At 44.0% G+C, this 19,351-nt stretch overlaps 1 protein-coding gene across 1 annotated transcript in view; it reads left to right on the top strand.

Moving 5' to 3' along the window:
- The first annotated feature begins 1,702 nt into the window (after positions 1-1,702).
- Hp1bp3 (heterochromatin protein 1 binding protein 3) overlaps positions 1,703-19,351 on the top strand; it is a 31,019-nt gene continuing 13,370 nt past the window's right edge. Inside the window, exons 1-8 of the mRNA XM_050152509.1 lie at positions 1,703-5,676; positions 9,908-10,100; positions 10,488-10,587; positions 11,849-12,002; positions 13,989-14,148; positions 16,529-16,672; positions 17,850-17,930; positions 19,086-19,237. Coding sequence (XP_050008466.1) covers positions 10,005-10,100; positions 10,488-10,587; positions 11,849-12,002; positions 13,989-14,148; positions 16,529-16,672; positions 17,850-17,930; positions 19,086-19,237 — 887 coding nt within the window. The 5' untranslated portion in view covers positions 1,703-5,676; positions 9,908-10,004. The remainder of the gene's footprint in view (positions 5,677-9,907; positions 10,101-10,487; positions 10,588-11,848; positions 12,003-13,988; positions 14,149-16,528; positions 16,673-17,849; positions 17,931-19,085; positions 19,238-19,351) is intronic.

Below are 19,351 nucleotides of genomic sequence, written 5' to 3'. Positions count from 1 at the left end.
TTTTTCTACTTTCTACTTCCCATGTAGATTAAATCTATGTAAGCCTTAGTGTCCACATTGTTGTCTAAGTTCTCTGGGATTGTGGCTTGTAGGCTGGCTTTCTTTGCTTTATTTATTTTTGCTTTATTTTTTTATCTTTGCTTTGTTTATTTTGCCTGATTTTAGCTTGAAGTCTATTTTGTTAGATATTAGGATAGCTACACCCACTTGTTTCAGAGGTCCATTTCATTGGTATATTTTTTCCCAATCCTTTACTCTGAGACAATGTCTGTCTTTGAGGTTGAGATGTGTTTCTTGTATGCAGAAGAAGGATGGATTCTGTTTTCGTATCTAATCTGTTAGCCTGTGCTTTTTTATAGGTGAGTTGCATTCTTTTATGTGTGTAAAGCTGTGTTACTTTGCCCGTCTAAAACACCTGATTGGTTAATAAAGAGCTGAACAGCCAATAGAAAGGCAGTAGAAGGACAGGCAGGGCTGACAGGCAGAAAGAAATAAATAGAGGAAAAGAGGATTAGGAAGCAAGAGAGAAAAAGGAGAGAGAAAAGAAGGGGACAGCCACCTAGCTACACAGCCAGACACGGAACAAGAAGGAAAGAAAAGGTATACAAAAATAAGAAAGATGAAAGCCCACAGACAAAAGGTAGGTGGCATAATTTAAAGTTAAGAAAAGCTGGCTAAAAAGTCAAGCTAAGGCTGGGCACTTACAAGAAAAAGACTAGTGTGTGTGTGTGTGTTGATTTGGGAACTGGGTGGCAGACCCCCAAAAGAGCAAGGAGCCAAAGGAGTAGAAAAGCAATCCCTGACTGGCCCTGGTTGTCCTGGAACTCGTTCTGTAGACCAGGCTGGCCTCCAACTCACAGAGATCCACCCGCCTGCCTCTGCCTCCCTAGGGCTGTGTACACCATGCCCAGCTCACTTTTACTTTCTATTACACAGTGACATCAAAACTAGGTCTGTTCTTTCTAGCAGACCCAGCAAGCTGGGTCTTCATCAACTCCAATGCAATTGTGGTCCCTTCAGTATCAGGGAAGGGGAGGGGAGGGACCTTACTAGCCAGACTAAGGCTTGTAACCTGGACCCTAGCATCTGTTCCCACACTGAAATACATCTTTGACAACAGTCGCTGTGTTCTTGCTTTGAGAGCTGAACTGTAAATGCTCCAAGATGAAAGATGCTGCAAACTCGACAGTGGTGCTGGAAATCCTAGAGTGGAGGGTGTGTCTCAGGGTGGACACTTGCCCAGCACACTCAGGGCTGAGTAAAAAACCCTATCCTTACAATGAAAGTCTTGGCTGTTTGTCTAGAAGCCCCGAGGAAGCACTCTAGGAGGACCTGATGGGTCCTGCTGCACAGAATCATGCTCCTGGCAAATGGGAGCCACGTTGTGAGTAAGACAGTAACTATTGTTCCATGCTCAGCCTCAAGACCATGATACTGCTTTGGGTTGGAACTCAGTCATCATCAGTTACTTCAACTTTCTCCATCTGTATGCAAAACACCCCAAAGCCACCCGTTATTTCCTATTCAAATATCAAGTTTTAGTCTAACAGATTTAGACGCCATACATAAATCTATAAATCTGATGACAATGAGGGAGAAAAAAAATTATTGCCTTAACAGGCTGTGGATTCAGCAAAGCTTGCTTTTTTTTAAAATTTATTTATTATGTATACAATATTCTGTCTGTGTGTATGTCTACAGTCCAGAGGAGGGCACCAGATCTCATTACAGATGGTTGTGAGCCACCATGTGGTTGCTGGGAATTGAACTCAGAACCTTTGGAAGAGCAGACAATGTTCTTAACCGCTGAGCCATCTCTCCAGCCCAGCAAAGCTTGCTTTATGTTCAGTTAAATACACCTTAGCTTTTGTTGAAAGTTAGATATGATGTGATGACATTCCTCTAATGGTAAAACGGCGCAGTTCCCTGAGAGGTGGCAGTGGGCCATAAGCAGCAGCCAGACCCCACCACCCAAGGCCTCTGTGGGTCCCAGGCGGTGGGAAGTGACGGGTGAGAGACCTCAGCAAGGCAGTCTGTCCCATGAGGATCTGCGGTGGGTGAGAGCTGGATAGACGCCATGCAGAGAGAGGGTTTGGGTATAGTTCATTCAGTGGGTTATGGAAGGAAAGGGAAAGGGGAGAAGGAGAAAGAGGAGAGAGGGGGAGAGAGGAGAAGAGGCCTCAGCCACCTCTTCAGAAGAGAGAGATGGGGGCAGACAGAGTATTGGCTGGAAGAGGCTGGAAGTGGAAGGGGGAATAGGCATGGCTTGTGTCTTAAAGGGACAGTAGGTCAGAACATTTCCCAGGGTTTTTTCATATGTGTGTTTGCCCCTCCCATTTAGACAGGGTCTCTCTACATAGCCTTAGCTGTCCTGAAACTTACTATATACACCAGGCAGCCTTGAACTCGAGAGCTCTGCCTGCCTTTGTTTGCCAAGTACTGGTATCAAAGGAGTGTGCCACCACACCAGGTTACAAGTGCTTTCTTGAGATTTACAGCTTCAGTTTCTGGCAATTACATGGTTGTGTGTTCTTTACATTTTTGTTCTATCATTCTGCTTTCTTGTAAACAGAATGAGATACTTTTAGGTATAAATCTGTGGAGATGCCTCCCAGTTCTTACTGGAATCATCTTGCATGATAGAGGACTCAAAATGTAGGAAGTAGCAGATGGCCAGTCTGTCTACATAGTAAGTTCTAGGGCAGACAGGACTATTTAGATCCTGTCTTAAATACAGACATATGCCAATTATAGGAAGTTTTTCAGAATATCCATGCACAAAAATGGTGTCTTAGTTAGGTTTCCTATTGCTGTGAAGAGACACGATGACAATACAACTCTTATAAGGAAAACATTTAACTGTGGTGGCTTACAGTTCAGAGGTTCAGTCCATTATCAGCATGGTGAGGAACATGGCTGTAGGGTAAACTGGTCATCCTGAGGATGAAGATCGACTGTCCCATGAACCTTGATGCCCCAATTCAGCAGGAAGTGTCTAACAAAAATGTTGCCCCCTTTCCAACCTCCACTGGTGGTTCATTAACAAAAAAGGGGGGAATGTAGGGTAAAAGGAATAGCCAAGGAAACCCACTCTGGCCCTGAAACCAGACCTGTGAAAGAATCACACCCTTTAGCCCTGAACCCAGAACATTAAGAAACACACCCTGACTCTGAAACCAGTGCCAAAGAAACTCACTTTGGCCCTGGAATTAGAACCAGCGAAAGAAATATGCCCTGGTCCCAAAACTAAAGAAAAAAAAAAAAAAACAGGCCAGTGAAAGAGTTTGACCCTGAAACCAGAGCCAACTCTGCCCACTAACCAACTGAACATGAAACCAACCAATCCTTGAGCAGAAAATCTTCCTGGGAAAACTCCACCCCTAAGAAGCCCTATATAACCCCCTCTGCCTGTTCAGTAGCTGGCTATCCTTTCCCACCCTGGCAGAGGCAGCCACTCTCCAAGACTACTCCTTCCCAAATAAATCTTTCTTAAAAGAGTTTTGGGAGAAGATCTTTCCTCATCGTGGAGAAGGACTTTGCTGAGACGTTCCCTTTGGGAGCTGAGCAGAAAAACCAGAAGAAACAGTTACATTTCTCCCTTGGGAGTTAAGCAGAAAAGGTAATTTTTCATTTTTCTCCAGAGCCCAAGGAGATTGCTACATTTCTGCAGGTGCTTCCCCTTTAGCAGAATGCAACAGAAATGACATCTTGGGCTGGAGCAGATGGGAAGAAACGTGTAGCTTCCATAGGAGAATGGAGTGGAGCTCAGCTGTGACAGCTTTCTCTAGGAGAGGAGCAGGATTGCTGCATCCTGCGGGGGGACCATCCCCCACTGTACCCCAGCTTCAGGTGTAGTCAGGATACCTTGTCTAGTCTCCAGAGCTGTTCTAGTGCGGCTCCAGATACAGCCTGACTCCCAGAAGAGTCAGGATACCTTTCCTTCCAGAGCTGTAACAGTTGCTTACAATGGTGACATGCTGGTGTGCAGACATGGTTTTGTCTGCAAGAGAAGTTGAGGGTCCTCCATCTTACAGGCAACAGGAAGTCCACTGCCACTCTGAGGAAAGCTTGAGCAAAAGATACCTGAAAGCCCACCTCCACAGTGACACACTTCCTCCAACAAGACCATACTTCCTAATAGTGGCACTCCCTTTGGGGACCATTTTTTTTCAAACCACCACAAGTGGGATGGGGACAGAAGGTGTCTTAGTGGTTTAAGTCCCTTGTTCTTGTAGAGGACTTCAGTTTGGTTCCCAGCAGTTTACAACTGACTTCAACTAAATTCCCAGGGATGCAGACTATCCTCAAATACCTGCAAACACTTGGAGGACACACACACACACAGTCATACACACATATACAAGAATAAAAACATTTCCAAGAGAGGGTTTAAAAAAAGATATAGAATTAGTAAGAAAACAGAATCCCTCAAAATGACCAAAATTCCCTCTTTAACATTTTCTAATATTTTCTTCATACAATATATTTGATCATGTTTTTTCCCTCCTTCAACTCCTCATAAATCCAACTCAGGTCTCCCCATAAATCCCTTTCTTTTGAAGGGCTTGAATATGACACCAGTGTTCCAGGGATTGGTAATGTCACCAGTGCTGACGCTCACCAGTGAGGAGTTTTTAACGGTGGTGATTTAATCGACTTAGAACTTTTGGAGCGTTGGCCAATAGCAGGTCAGGGGAATAGAGGTATATTTAACTGGTTTCCGAAATCAGCCATTAGAAAGATTGACCTGCAGTTGAGTGGTCCACCGCCCCAGCTTCGGCACAATGCATGCATCATCAGAGACCAGCTCCATATCCAGACGCCCGCTACTTTACACACTTGGTTCTTCCCAAATTGGCTTTGAAGAATCACACCTACCACCTTTCCTTTATGTCCCTTCCGTGTTTCAACAGGCTCTCACGCGTGCCCAAAATAACCTTGAAATTTTGATCCTCTTGCCTCCACCTACTGAGTGCTAGCTTTACAAGACTGCGCCATCACACTAGTCTTTCTGAGGTGCTGGCAAATGAACCCAAGGCTTTCTTCACATTAGACAAATCCCAACCACTGACAACTTCTCCAGACCCAAGATGACAGTTCTCAACAGCGGTGGTGTGTAAATCCCAACGTAAAGTGCCAATTCAAAGGCAACTCCCTTCTCTTAATCCCGAGGTTTCTTTTTGGTGGGGAGGGCCCTGTCTGTGCAGGCTGATCAGGAAGCTCGGGAGACCGGCTCACGATGGAGAACAGCATCTTCCAGTCCTTGGCCACTACACTGCCAGTCCCGTGTGGACTCAGGATCGTGGCTGGCGTTTAGTCCAGCGCCGTCTTCCAGGGTTTACGGGAGGCTGGAACCCGAAACATGAAGGGCCCTGGGTTGGCGACAGAAGACGAGCCGAGCGCGCCAGACACAGTCAGGAAGCTCCCGTCCGCCCCGCGCCGCCCGTCGTCCCCGAGCGCCCTCTCGCGCCCCCGCGCCCGCCCGGGACCGTCGAGGGAGCGCGCGGGGGGCGGGGCCGGCGCGGGGGCGCGCGCGCGAGGCCGCGGGCAGGGGGGCGGGGCGGTAGAGCTCGGTGCCCGGCCTGGAGGACAGCGGTGTCGGAGTCGGCGGTCGGCGACGGCGGCAACGCAGAGAGGCCGTGCGGATCGCGGGCGCCGGGTCTCCGGAGCTCAGAGGTAACGCGGGACGGACCCGGCACGCGAGAAGTGAACGCGGGCCCCGGGCGCGAGTGGCGGAGGCCGCCGGCCTGGCGCTGACGCCGCTGCTGCCCAGGCGCAGGGGGCGGGGCGCGGGGCCCGGCAGCCGGCGCCTTTTGTCCGCCCGCCGCGGCCGCTGCGCCCTCTCGCGTCGCGCCTGCCACCCGGCCCCTGCCCCTGCCGCGCAGGCCTCCGGGGCCCGGCGACGCGCGCTCCCGCCCTTGTTTTGTTTGGATTTGGGGAGGAGGGGCACCTCTTCCCTGGTCGTGTGTGTGAAACCCCCCCCGCGCGTCGTAGCGCGCATGCGCCGGCGTGCAGCGCGGCGCCCGATTGGCTGCGGTCTCGCGCATGCTCCGAAGCCCGCGGCCCGACTTCCGCCGCGCCCTCCCCTCGGCCTACTCTCAACGGTCTCCAAGCCGGTTCGAAAGATGCCGGCGGTAGTGACTGGCTGCGGCGGGCCCGCCCCTCCGGGCTCTCCGCCCCCGCCGCCGTCGCGGCCGCCATTACGGAGCTCCCAGTGGTGAGTGCGCGGAGCCGAGGCCCCGCGGATCGGAGCGCGGAGCGGTCACTGCTCCGAGCCACCGCAGTCGTCCGCAGCAGCCCCGCGCCCGTCTCGGCCCCCGCTCCCCCCACCTTCCCCCTCGCTCTGCTCTTCCGCCGTCGCGGGGCCGCCCGCGCCTTTGTCCTCGCTACTCCTCCCGGCGATGCTCAGCTTCTGTGGGCGCTGTCGCTTTGCTGCCGTCGCCGCTGCCTTGACGGCCTTGCGCTTCCGCGTCCCCGCCTGCCTACGACTCCTTCATCCCCAGCGCGCTCCCTAGGCCGACGCAGCTGGCGTTGCCAGTGCCAGCCATGGTGCCCGGGCCCGAGTTGATCCAGACTTAGGCAGTCTTAAGGCCCTTGACGCTAAACCCTCCCGCCCAGCCAGAATTGCCCATCACTTCTCCCGTGGTTTCTTACTGCACCTCTCCGGCTATCCCTTGCTTTGGAGAACGAGAGTCTTTTATACCTGGGACCTTATGCGCAAGCATCGTAGAGTCACATAAAACTAGAGCGTCATTCTGCACTTGATCTTAGCCCAAAGGCCTAGAAGCGATTAGAGAAGCGTTCCATGTTTTTTTTTCCTTCATCAGCACAGGCATTTCAAAAAACAAAAAAACAAAAAAAAACTACCACACACTTTTAAAAACGTCGGACCTCAGTTTCAGAGTATTTCAAGTTTAGTTTTTGAGGCGGTCTCCCTGTATGTAGCCCTTGCTGCCTTGGGACTCGTTCTGAACCTGTTTCAGCCTTCTCAGTGCGAGTGCTGGGAGGATCTGTGCGACTGTCATCTCCGGGGTTAATGTGTCACAGCCTGAGGATTGGGGTTTGGGCCTAGTCTTCAAATGTTACTTGGGAGATGGACGACTGGAAGATGACTAGGAAATTACTGAAGCCTATGTCGCTGCAAGCCTTACCTCCAGCGTGTGGAGCCGTGTGCTCAGCCAAGATAGACATCACTTCATGCTGCATAACGAGATGGGAGAGCTGCCAGCAGTTACTGAGTGTAGTGTGAAAACTCAGCCTGGGAGCTGGTTGAGGTGTTTAGTGCCCCGTTAGTGACGTTAGGAAGGGTGTGTATTGTACGAGGTGTGGAGTGGCTTGAGAAGCTGGTGCCTTTTCTAAAGATCATAAATTCCAAAGGATAGCAGTGGCTTGAAACACATGCTGCAGCCCCAGACATACTGCTCTTCCTAATGGAGCAAACTATAGCCACGGATTGGGCTTTCCACTTCTGCAAGTCCTTAATTGCCTATAATAAAACAGTTTAGGCGTTTCCTTTGTCAAAAGTAAGTCTGTGTAAGCATTGAGCTAAAAAAAAAAAAAAAAAAAAAAAAAAACCCAAAACTTGGGACCATAGGAGAACTTTATAAGCTACAGGTGAAAATATATTTTGGTTTTCACACCATATGAACCCATGTTAAAAAGCAGTTTTTATTCTTCTACAAATACTTTTTTTAAACTCCTCTTCTTACCCTACTATGTTTTAGGCATCCAGTTTGTATCCCTGGCTCAGTAGAAAATACCTGTTCCCTTTCCAGAGTAGTGTGCAGCTGTGATACCGGCGTTGGGAAGGTGGGTTAGGAGCTAAGTCACTCTGCTACATAGCAAGTTTAAAGCCAACCTGGGCTACAGGAACACCCCACCCCCAAACCCCAAAACTCCCTGCTTGGGAGCTAACATAGCTGTCTGAAAGGTTTCATCATTCACAGTGCTATAACAGAAAGTTCAGTTACAAGTTGCATTGATAGTGTTAATTAAAGCAGTCTGGGTTAACCATCCATGTAGCTTTGTTAGCTGTTAATGAAAAGTGAATTTAAACTGGGCTTAGTGGCTCATGCCTTTAATCCCAGAGGCAGAAGCAGGTGGATCTCTGAGCTTGAGGCCAGCCTGGTCTGCAAAGTGAGTTCCAGGACAGCCAGGGCTACACAGAGAAACCCTGTATCAAAAACAAGCATAACTTATTACCCTATTTAAGAACAAAAAATACTGTGGCCTTTTAGTAAAGAAATTAAGAGCTGAGGCAGATGTTTTTAAATGTTTCCCCCAAATAACTGTAGGTGTCTTATGACTTTTAATACATGTATTTATTTGGGGTGGTGAGTTGGGGGCGTATGTTCAGCACCATGCCTGTGCTGAGGTCAGAGACAATGGTTTCTCTTAACCATGTGGGTGGATACCACGCTCAGGAGCTTTGTATGTTTTCCTTTACAGCATGTTTATCCACCTCGTGGTGGTGTACATTAGGAAGAGTTCCTCAGCACTGTCACTTTACAAAGGATGATGGGATCCTAGTTTTTACTTTTGTATGTTTGCTTGGGAAAATTCCACCTTAGTTTTAATTGTAATTTTCAGGAAAACACATTGCTGTGTCATTATTGCTTGTTTGTGTTTAAATCTCCATGCAAAAAACCTAAATAATGACCTGAACCATCTTGACCTTATTTATTTATTTATTTATTTATTTATTTATTTGCTTGCTTATTTTTAATGGGGAATGGGGTTTGAGACAGGTTTTCACTATGTAGACCAGGTTGGTCTCAAACTCAGAGATCTCTCTGCCGCCTTTACCCTCTAATGCTGGGATTAAATGAATGTTTCACCTTATCCAACATGCTTTGTGCTGTTAAGAATTTTAATTTGTAAATATTTCTAGTTCACTGTATGTTGGGGGAGTGGGTAGGTTGAGGTAGGACCAGGGTGATGTTGCACTTGTGCTCATCCGGTCTCAACCTCCCATATGCAGGGTTACTGCTGAGTGTGTTGCCCTAGCTTGCATTCTTTCAGTTCTCTTTGCAACTGATAGAGGAGTATGGAATTGCCGCTGGCGTTTGCAGATTTTTCTCTAATTGAAAGCACTCTGTTAATGTTTTATAATTTTACCCCAGTTTGCTGTGGCCTGGGACTATTCATGACAGGATAAAAGCTCTTCTATTTCTAAAAAGTTAGATTAAAGTAGAAATTAATTACTCCCATCTTTGTTAATTGCTCACTAGCGCATAGGCCTAAACACTTAAATATCCATTTTCTTCTATTAAGGGATTTTATTATAGAACATCAGGTTCCTAGATTAGAGTTGTGTGCATTGTGTGCACATATGTGTGCGTGTATGGAGGCCAGAGGTCACATACAGGATTCTTCCTCAGTTGCTTTCCATCTTAATACTCTAGGTGGTGGGCTAAACTCACCTCCCTGGCTCTGGGGGTTTTTCCATGTTAGGTTCTCAGTGGTAATTTTACCCTTCGGTTTTCTCTTTAATGAGGGGAAAATTTTTACTCTCTAATGGAGATAGAGTTAAAGATTACAGATAATTTTCTTGACCTCATGTGAATGATAACAACAAAAGTCATCTTTAGTAGACTGATCCTTCGCTAGACCTGCCTTTAGTCTCCTTCCTAAGTTCCAGATGAATGGCAAGAGGGGTTGGGGGTCAGATTCCTTAGCTCATTCTTGTCCTTGCTGCCTTGGTTCCTGTGGAAATTGCAAAGCTGCTGTGGCTTACGCATTCATCTTAGTCGCTGCTTTACATTAATACGCTAACAATGTTGCTTTTTCAGTAATAACTAAGTCATCTGTAACTTAAAGTTTTAGTTATATTTATTCCCTTTGGAATATTGAATTTAGTTTAGTTTTGTTTCTTTGATCTTCACACCAAGTCTTTTCTGTGCTTTAGGTTGACTCTTCACACTGAAGCCATTAGGAAAAACCCTTGTGATTAACAGCAGAGGCTTCAGAGTGTCACCAGTATTCAGGCCTAAAAATTATTTTAAATGGCGACTGATATGTCTCAAGGTGAACTCGTCCATCCTAAGGCACTCCCACTTATAGTAGGAGCTCAGCTGATCCACGCGGACAAGTTAGGTGAGGTAGGGGCTGATGCATTCTTGAAGCTCACTCTTGGATCAATCCCTGACTTCAGGCTCTGCTGGGTTCTTCATAGATATAAAGTTCTCTTCATCTTCCCCTTAAATTCTTTATGAAACTTTCAGCCTTCTAAATTGATTCCACATTACCTATAACTGTTTCCGTTTAATGTTCTATCTAAAATTAATATTTTGAATATTTTCAAAATCATGTTTCACTAAAAAAAAAAAACAGCTTGTTAAAAGTAATTTCAGTTTGTTAAAAGTAATTTGATTCAGATCCTGGAGTAGACTTGAAGAATTCTCCTACATCTTTGATACCCAGTTAGGTCCCTTGAGAGACAGAGGGAGTTTTTTATCCTGTGTGATTATGGACATCTGTTTTCTTAGAAGGCAGAGGATAGCACCATGCCAATACGTCGAACTGTGAATTCCACCCGAGAAACTCCACCCAAAAGCAAGCTTGCTGAAGGGGAGGAAGAAAAGCCAGGTAAGGTAAAGTAGCCACAATTAAAAAATTGAAATATTCCTTAAATCTTTTTGGACTTAATTATTCTCATGTTCATGATGAAATGTTAAAGAACATTGAGAGAAGTAGCAGATATTGGTATGTCATGCTGGCCTGTGTAGGTAAAGAGTGTATTTTCTATTTGAAGCCTTTTGTAAAATAAAATATAATGTTCTTGGAATTAAAAACAACAATGTTTTAGGCATAGTAGTGTCCTGGGAGAGATGGCTCTGGAATTCAGGAAGGCTTGGGCTTTCAGGATGGGCAATGAAATCATCAGGAGGCCATAGTGAATCTTGTGGGCTGTAAAACATTGTGTGTGATCTGTGTCAGTAGAGAGAGATGAGCCGGTCAGGACTGGAGGGCAGAGAACTAGGTCCTGGGGAAATGGTGTTCCTTTACGCTGTTTCTAGCCTCCTGTTTTAGCTCCCTCTTAATCTTTGTCTTGTGATCTTTTTGCTTTCTTTTTTTCTTTTTTTTTTTTCTTTTTTTTTTTTTTATTTCTCCCCTGTACGTCTTGGGTTTGCAGAAATGAGCACACCGTTCTCTCCCTGTCAGGTTCTTCTTTTGAATCTGGATTTTATCTCAGATTCCTTAAGTGCTGCCCAGTTTGAGCAGTCATGCTTAACGTAATAGGGAATGTGAGAGTCAGAGCTGAAAAGTACTGTTGATTATTTATCACTGCATCTCTGATAAGTGTCAGTTTACAGGCCTTGTAGCAGAATGGTATATCGTACTATGAAGACTGAAATGTTGCTTTGAATTTGAGGCCAGTCGGGGCTATATAGCACTGTCCCAAAAACCACCACCGAAAACCAAGCCCTTACATTTTTGACTCACTCATAAGAATTTTTAGAAATCATGTTCAAATTTTAAACTCTTATTCTTTTAAAACGTTTTTCTTTTTTGAGATAGTCTTTAGGCTTGATACAGCAATCCCTGGAACTTGCTGTGTAGAGAAGGGTGACCTTGAAAACCCCTATCCTCACCTCTGCCTAGTTTATGCAGTGTTGAGTATTTTTCTCATAATGGTCTGGGTGAACACTTACTTGAACAGGCAACTCATGATTTAAGATGGAAGAGGGTGCCAGACGGGGGTATTGCAATGGTGACACTCTTACGCCACCGCGGTGTGATTCATTTTAGAATGCATCTGTTAATTTGAACAGTTGGCAAGCCTGTTATGTAACATGTCTTTGACGTTTATTGACTACTGGATGGGGTGGGGGGTCCTGTGTTTTAGAACCAGATGGAAGTTCCGAGGAGTCTATTTCTACTGTAGAAGAACAGGGGAATGAAACCCCGCCTGCTACATCGAGTGAGGCGGAGCAGCCCAAGGGGGAGCCTGAGAAGGAAGAGAAGGAAGAGAACAAGTCTTCTGAGGAGACCAAGAAGGAGTAAGGCCTGCGCTTTCTTGCTCTTTATAGCTGAAGGCTGTGTGAGACTGCAGGTCAGCTGTTCGTGCTGGGCATTCACTGTTTGGGCTTGCTTTGTGAAATCACTGTTGGGAAAGGTTTTACTATGCGCTTTTATGCCTTTTAGAGTTTGTAGTGTTAGTTAGCATGATAGTCTGAGTAAGCGTTTCTGTTTTCTGGAATGTGTTTTTGTGCTTAGAATTCATTAAAGGGACATTTGATACTTTTTAAGCTTTGATAGACTCTCATTAAGAAGTGGTAACTACCAAAATCCTGACTTGAAAGACACTTCACCCTTTGTTATGTGCTTGTTAAAATATTCAGTCACATCATATCAAGAGCAGCATAAGCTCTGTATCTGGTGACACCTCAAGTCTGAGGTACAGGTATTTGCCACCATATGCCTGTCTTTCTTCTAAAAGGAAGAAGTAGAGAGCAATTGAGGAAGGCGGCCAATGTTTACCTTTGTCTCTGTGAGCACATCACATGTCCACAAACACGATTTCTTTTTTAACTATAGTAGTAATAGTTATACTTTTCCCATGTATACTCGGGAAATCTTTGATCTCCCCTCCCTTTTCTCTCTCTCTTTTTTTGACAATTTCTCTTTGTAACACTCCTGGCTATACTGGAACTCACTGTGTAGACCAGGCTGGCCTCGACCTCACAGAGATCCGGCTGCCTCTGCCTCCCAAGTGCTGGGATTAAAGTTATGTGCCACCAACGCCCAGCTAAGAAGTAATTATCCCCATTTTTAAGAGTAAGGCCTGTGCTTTTTTTTGGCTGGGCCTACTCTGTAGTATTCTAATACTTCTGTTAGGTAAGTAGATTACTGTTACTACTTGGAATGAATTTCACATCATCTCTAGCCTCAAATTTGTTTATTCTTTACCTTGAAGATAGTTGATGTTTTACTGTTTAGATGATTGAGACACTAAAATCATACCCTTAGGACTTTAAGATCTTCTCCCATATCCCATTGCATCTGTTTAGTGATTATAGATTTGTATTATTATATTTTTTATGTGTATGGGTATTTTGCGTGTGCATGCCTGGCACCATGGAGCCCAGGAGAAAATGTTGGATCCTTTGGAAATGGAATTACTGATGGCTGTGAGCCATTTTATGGGTACTGGAATCAAACTCAGGTCTTCTGTAAGAGCAGCCAGTGCTCTTACCCTGAACTTAACCCTCCAGCTAGAATTTTCACTTCATTCTTGGTGACAGCTAATGTGATTGCTCTTTCCTGTGCCTAAGAGAAACATCTTTCTAGCTCATACCTAAGAGGAGCCTCTTGATTCAGTTATAGTACCAGAAAGTTTTTGCTTATTCTATATATAAGTAAAACAATTTATAAATGCTAAATTTGTATATAGATTAAATAATTTATACAATATATTATATGTAAATATAAGTTTATTTATAAGTATAAATAAATTAAAGCCTTCCCTCCCTTTCCTCCCCCCCCAGGCAAGTTTTCATTTTGTACCTGTGGCTGTCCTGGAACTTGCTATCTAGCCTAGGCTAGTGGAGCCTTGAACTTAGGGTTACTGTGCTTCCCTAGTGCTAGAATTACAGCCCCTATACCTGGCTCTCCCTCTGTGACCTTTTCTTTTTTCTTTATGATTGCCCTTTGGTGTTAGTGTGCCATTGGTTCTTGAACCCCTACAGTACCAAGATCTATAGGTGCTCAAGTCCTTTCTGTGAGTTGGTTTAGTGTTACATGTGATTTAGGTGTGTCCTCCTGTATGTTCTAAACCTAATGCACTGAGAGTACTTTGTATACAGTTACTGTGCTATGTGACTTAATGATAGGAAAGAAAGTTGAGTGTTCAGTACAGATGCTGTTTCCTTTAAAGTGTTTATAGTCCTTGAGTGCAGAATGCAAATGTGTGAAATCTGTGAGTACAGAATGTTGATTGTGTTTCAGGAGAATTCATCTTGCATAATGAAAACTCTGTTTTTCAGTGAGAAAGATCAGTCTAAAGAAAAGGAGAAGAAAGTGAAAAAAACAATACCTTCCTGGGCTACTCTTTCTGCCAGCCAGCTAGCCCGGGCCCAGAAACAAACACCAATGGCTTCTTCCCCACGACCCAAGATGGATGCAATCCTAACTGAGGCCATTAAGGCAAGTTGTTATTTCATGCAGTCAACTCAGGTTTGCCTTCTTCGGCTTTCCTTATTTGAAAGCAGCTTATTTTGTCCAGACGTCAGAAATCCTGCTTTGATGAGCACTTTTTCCCCTTCTGAGACAGGGTTTTTCTGCGTGGCCCTGCCTGTCCTGGAAGTTACCCTGTAGACCAGGCTGGTCTTGAACTCATAGGTCTGCCTGCCCCACTTCCGAAGTGTGGTGGTGGTGGGGATTAAAGGCGTGCCCCACCATTCCCTGGAAGCACATTTGTTTTTTAAAATTCACATTAAGGGGCTGGAGAGATGATTTGATAGTTAAGAGCACTTGCTGCTTTTACAGAGGACTTGGTTCTATTCCTGGCACTCACATTGACTGGCTCATCTATAATTCCACCTTCAGGGACCCGACACACACATACATATAGAAAATAGAAACATTAGAAAACATGCAGAATTTTTATTGAAAGTTATTCTCTAGTTTTGTTTGTACAGCTGAGTATCTAATACATATATATCATACATATATGATTTATACAGCCCTTCCCTTTATCATTCTCTCGCTCCTTCCCTCCTTTTTTTTTTTTTTTTGGAGACAGGATTTCTCTGTGTATCAGCTCTGGCTGATGTGGAACTTTCTCTATAGATCAGGCTGTAAAGTCATGTGCCACCACTGCTTGGTGATATATAGCACTTTTCATACCTAGAATAAGAAACTTCAAATCCTATTGCTTTGATTCTTCGCTAACCCTTTCAAAATATTAGCCTTCCTTCATAGTGTTTTTATTAGCATATGTAGCTCTCAGGTATGTAGTGGGGGAGGTTTAGGGTGAATTTACTGATGGAGCACAAGCTAATTGGTCTTGAACTTCCTGTATAGTCAAGAATGACTTTGAACCTGTGATTCTTCTGCAAGATTATAGGTTTTTGGGGGACTTGATCGGGGGAGGGGGAGGGAAATGGGAGGCAGTGGCGGGGAGGAGGCAGAAATCTTAAATTAATCAATTAATTAATTAGTTAATTAATTAAAAAATTATAGGTTTTTGCTGTTCGACCAGATGAAATAAGTCTGATCTTATAGTGCCTTCATTATGTAACTCTTCCCAATATCCCCACTGCTGGGGATCAAATATCAGGCCTTGTGTTAGTTAAGCCTAAGCCCTGTTCCCCCGCCTTGTATTTAAAAGAAAAAGATTTATTTTGTTTTTGTATTTCTGTGAATGCCTGAGTGAGTTTATTGTATCATATGAGTTCAGGAGCCCTTGGAGACTTAAAGCATTGGACTCGAACGCCCTGGAATTGGAGTTACAGGCAGTTGTAAGCTACTGTGTTCATGCTGGGAACCAAATACAGTTTCTCCACAAGAGCATATTGAGCTAGGTTTCCAGCCCCGAGATCTCTATCCTTTACGTAGTCTCTCTTTAAAAATCTCATGCAAAAAAAAAAAAAAACCCACAAAAAACAGAAAGCTGTTGTGCCCTGTATCTGAGCACTGGGCACCTGGGGCCTCTTTGTTTGCCGGGCTGTTGTGGCGCACGCCATTAATCCCAGCACTCGGGAGGCGGAGGCAGGTGGATCTCTGTGAGTTCGAGGCCAGCCTGGTCTACAAGAGCTAGTTCCACGCCACGATAGCCTCGTAAGCTACAACCCTGTCTCGAAAAACCAAAAAAGAAAAAAAAAAGAATTTTATGCAGCCAAGACAACATAGAGAGATCCTATAAATAAAATAAAAGGAAGTGGTGGCTGTACATCTGGAGGCAGAAGAAGAACGATAGATGCATGCATTTACTTAGTTCCCACTCTTCTCATACTGCCCAGGAGTCCCTGCCCAGGGAATGGCCCACTCAGAATTAAGATGGTTTGGGGGTTGACTGTTTTTGTTTTGTGGGGTTTTTTTTGTTTTTTCAAGACAGGGTTTTTCTGTGTAGCCCTGGCTGTTCTGGCACTTGCTCTGTAGAACAGGCTGGCCTCCAACTCAGAGTTCCACCTGTCTTTGCCTCCTGAGTGATGGGATTAAAGGTGGGCACCACCACTACCTAAATTTTGTTTTGCTTTTTATAGACAGGTTCTCACTTTGTAGCCTACACTGGCCTTGAACTTGCAGCAGTGCACCTACCTACCTTGTAGAGGTGAGATTACAGGTGTGAGCCACCATACTCAGAGTTTTGTGCTTCTGAAAAATTAAAATTGTTGCAGAAGTACTTGTTAGTGTTTTTTCTCCACGGCCTTTACATGTTTAAGTTGAGCTAGCTGAAGCACTGTTCGTTTTTCCCTACCACTTTACCATTTAGTTCACTTCTAAAAGAACTTACTTTGAAAATGATGCAGAGTCTCTAATAAAAAATAACTAGTTTAATATGTATGGTTTGAAAATTTTATAGGCATGCTTCCAGAAGAGTGGCGCGTCAGTGGTTGCTATTCGAAAGTACATCATCCATAAGTACCCTTCTCTGGATCTGGAGAGAAGGGGCTATCTCCTTAAGCAAGCTCTGAAAAGGGAGTTAAGCAGAGGAGTCATCAAACAGGTATTACACCACTTTAGAAAACTCGATTATGTCATATATTAGTTATGCTAAGTCCATTTCTAGCAAGTTAGGTTTATCTTTCTTTTGTTAAAGTAAGCTACATGACTAAAATAATTCAACTGGACCTAGTCTTACTATGTGAGGACAGATCCCTCAGACCCTGCTGGCAGTTGCCTTTGTAGGTCACTCTTAATAGGGCGCTACAATGGTATGAGTTTTCTCTGCTTGCTTGCTGTTGGTTGGGTCTTTGGAGACTGGATGATACTGGAAATTACATAGCTCTAAAAATGATAATAAGGTTGAGAAATACTACTGTTGCATAACAGAAGGAGATTTGCTTTTGTTTTAGGTTTGTTACCTCTAAAACTTAACATATGTGATTCAACTGGATGCTCAATAAATTGACTTTTAAGTAGATTCGCCTCAATTGATGATTATTTAAACTATTAACACCTGAGAGCTAGATAGCATCGGATAAAGCCTGAATAGAATTAACTCTCATTTCAAGCATAATCTGTGTAACTTTGTGTAGTTCCTCAACTCCAGCTAGAACACTTGTCTGAGCACGAATGAAGTTCTGATCTCCTTGTCCTGGAATAAAACCACAACAACCTTAAGGCAAAAATGGACTTTTATCTCAAGTACTCTTCAGAAGTCCACAGTGATAAAAATAACCACTAAGATCCCATGGTAGCAGAAAGAGCTAGTCTTAGGAAGTAGTTTATCACATTCCAAGAGCTCCTAGGGTTCTTTGATACTTTCTACAGAGTGTGATGGGGTATGTTCTGTGCTACTCAGACAGTTCAACTCTGCCTAGGAACCCTCAGTGAGTAGTTCATTCAGTACGTATATGTTGAGTGTATTTTTTGTGGTGGGTACTTAGGTGTGCATCTATGCATAAAGTGATTTCTATTGTCTGGTGATTTCCTTTTTATGTGGTTGATAAATCTCTTTTATTTTTGTGAAATGTTTGACCATTAGATGAGTCTGAGTGACAGGATTATCCAGAGTTTACTAGTGTGGTGTCCTATCCCAAATTTTGACTCTTCCACTCAGTTGTTCTTTTCTCTCCAGATTTAAGCAGCACTTCACATTAGCTTTTGCATCCTGTTCTGTAACCCTCTGGTGTGAAGTTCCTAACTCAATACTGGAATGACTCAGATTATATTTACTTTAGGTCAAAGGAAAAGGTGCATCTGGCAGTTTCGTTGTGGTTCAGAAATCAAGAAAAACACCTCAGAAATCCAGAAACAGAAAGGTAAGTTTATACCACAGTTTGGGTGTTGAACTGTTATTACTGTGACTGAAGACAGCAGCATTAATCGATGCCCGTGTGAGTAGTACTATTTGAAGTGCAGCCTTTCCACTAAGGGCTAGAGACGTTGTAAGGAATCCCCCAGTTAAGTGTGAAGACCAGTCAGATTACAAACCTTAGCACTCCTCCCTTGGTAAGTCTGTGGTCTTTAATGCCTTATATTGAATTATGGGCAGCTGTATGAATTACACTACTTTTTTGTGAAATAAATTTTAAGCTAGAGGAAATATAAAAGTATATTTCTGCACACCAGACTCCAAACCTCAGATCTCATTTGTCTTCTCAGCTCTGTAAGTACTATCACCCAAAACAGTTTTATTTTTTTAAAAAAATATGACTAAAATTTTTGTTTTGCTTTGTTTTTTCAAGGCAGGGTTTCTCTGTGTAGCCCTGGTTGTTCTGGAACTAGCTCTGTAGACCATGCTGGCCTCAAACTCAAGAGATCCACCTGCCTCTGCCTCCTGAGTGCTAGAATTAAAGGTGTGGTATCATCACTACCTGGCATGGCTAAAAAATTTTAAATGAAGTAATATTTGTCTGTGTCAGTGATGAAGATCTGTATCATTCTTATAACTCTGAAAGTTTTATGCCTTTTAAATTTTATTTTAATTTTACTTTTGAGACAGTTTTTCTACATATCACTAGGTGTCTTGGAATCTACCATATAAACCAGGCTGGCCAAACTCACAGATCCTCCTGCTTCAAGAACGCTGGGGTTAAGGCATGCAGCACCAGGCACAGCTTCATACCTTTTTAAAATAGAATTCTCTAACACTTGAAAAAGAGCGTTGGTGGTGTGCTTCCTGGTGCTACACCTCATTGCTGGTCACTGGAGGTGAAGAGAGAAAGTGGGTCTTTGAATGACTTGCTTCTTTTGGTTTCTCTGTGTGTTTTTTATTCTTTGAATCTGAAATTATCTGACAAAATTGCTGCACTCTGAACCTCATGCTCTGTTTTACTTGAATATGGGAGAAAGTATACTTTTCTATTTGCCAGTTGATTTGACAGTGATGCAGGAAAGCCCTAGATTTGTAGGTAGCATGTGGGCTGACAGCTTTCTGTTGTGTAATGATTGTAACTTTTTGTGCTGTGTTGCAGAAGGGCTCAGCGGTGGATCCAGAACCACAAGTAAAACTGGAAGATATTCTCCCATTGGCCTTTACTCGACTTTGTGAACCTAAAGAAGCATCCTACAGTCTCATCAGGAAATACGTGTCTCAGTATTACCCTAAGCTTAGAGTGGATATCAGGTATTAGCTTTTCCCTGAACTCTAAAGCAGTGCATTTTGTTCTTGAAGAAGGAAATAGTTGACATATTAAGAAGCTTTTTTTTTAGGGTGAGACAGAGGTAAAACTTTCTGTAT

Source organism: Alexandromys fortis, unplaced genomic scaffold (assembly GCF_014885135.2).
Source record: "Alexandromys fortis isolate MF-2015 unplaced genomic scaffold, M_Fortis_MF-2015_v1.1 scaffold_26, whole genome shotgun sequence".
In the NCBI taxonomy this organism is placed as follows: Eukaryota; Metazoa; Chordata; class Mammalia; order Rodentia; family Cricetidae; genus Alexandromys; species Alexandromys fortis.
This window is presented reverse-complemented; position numbering and strand designations above follow the sequence as displayed.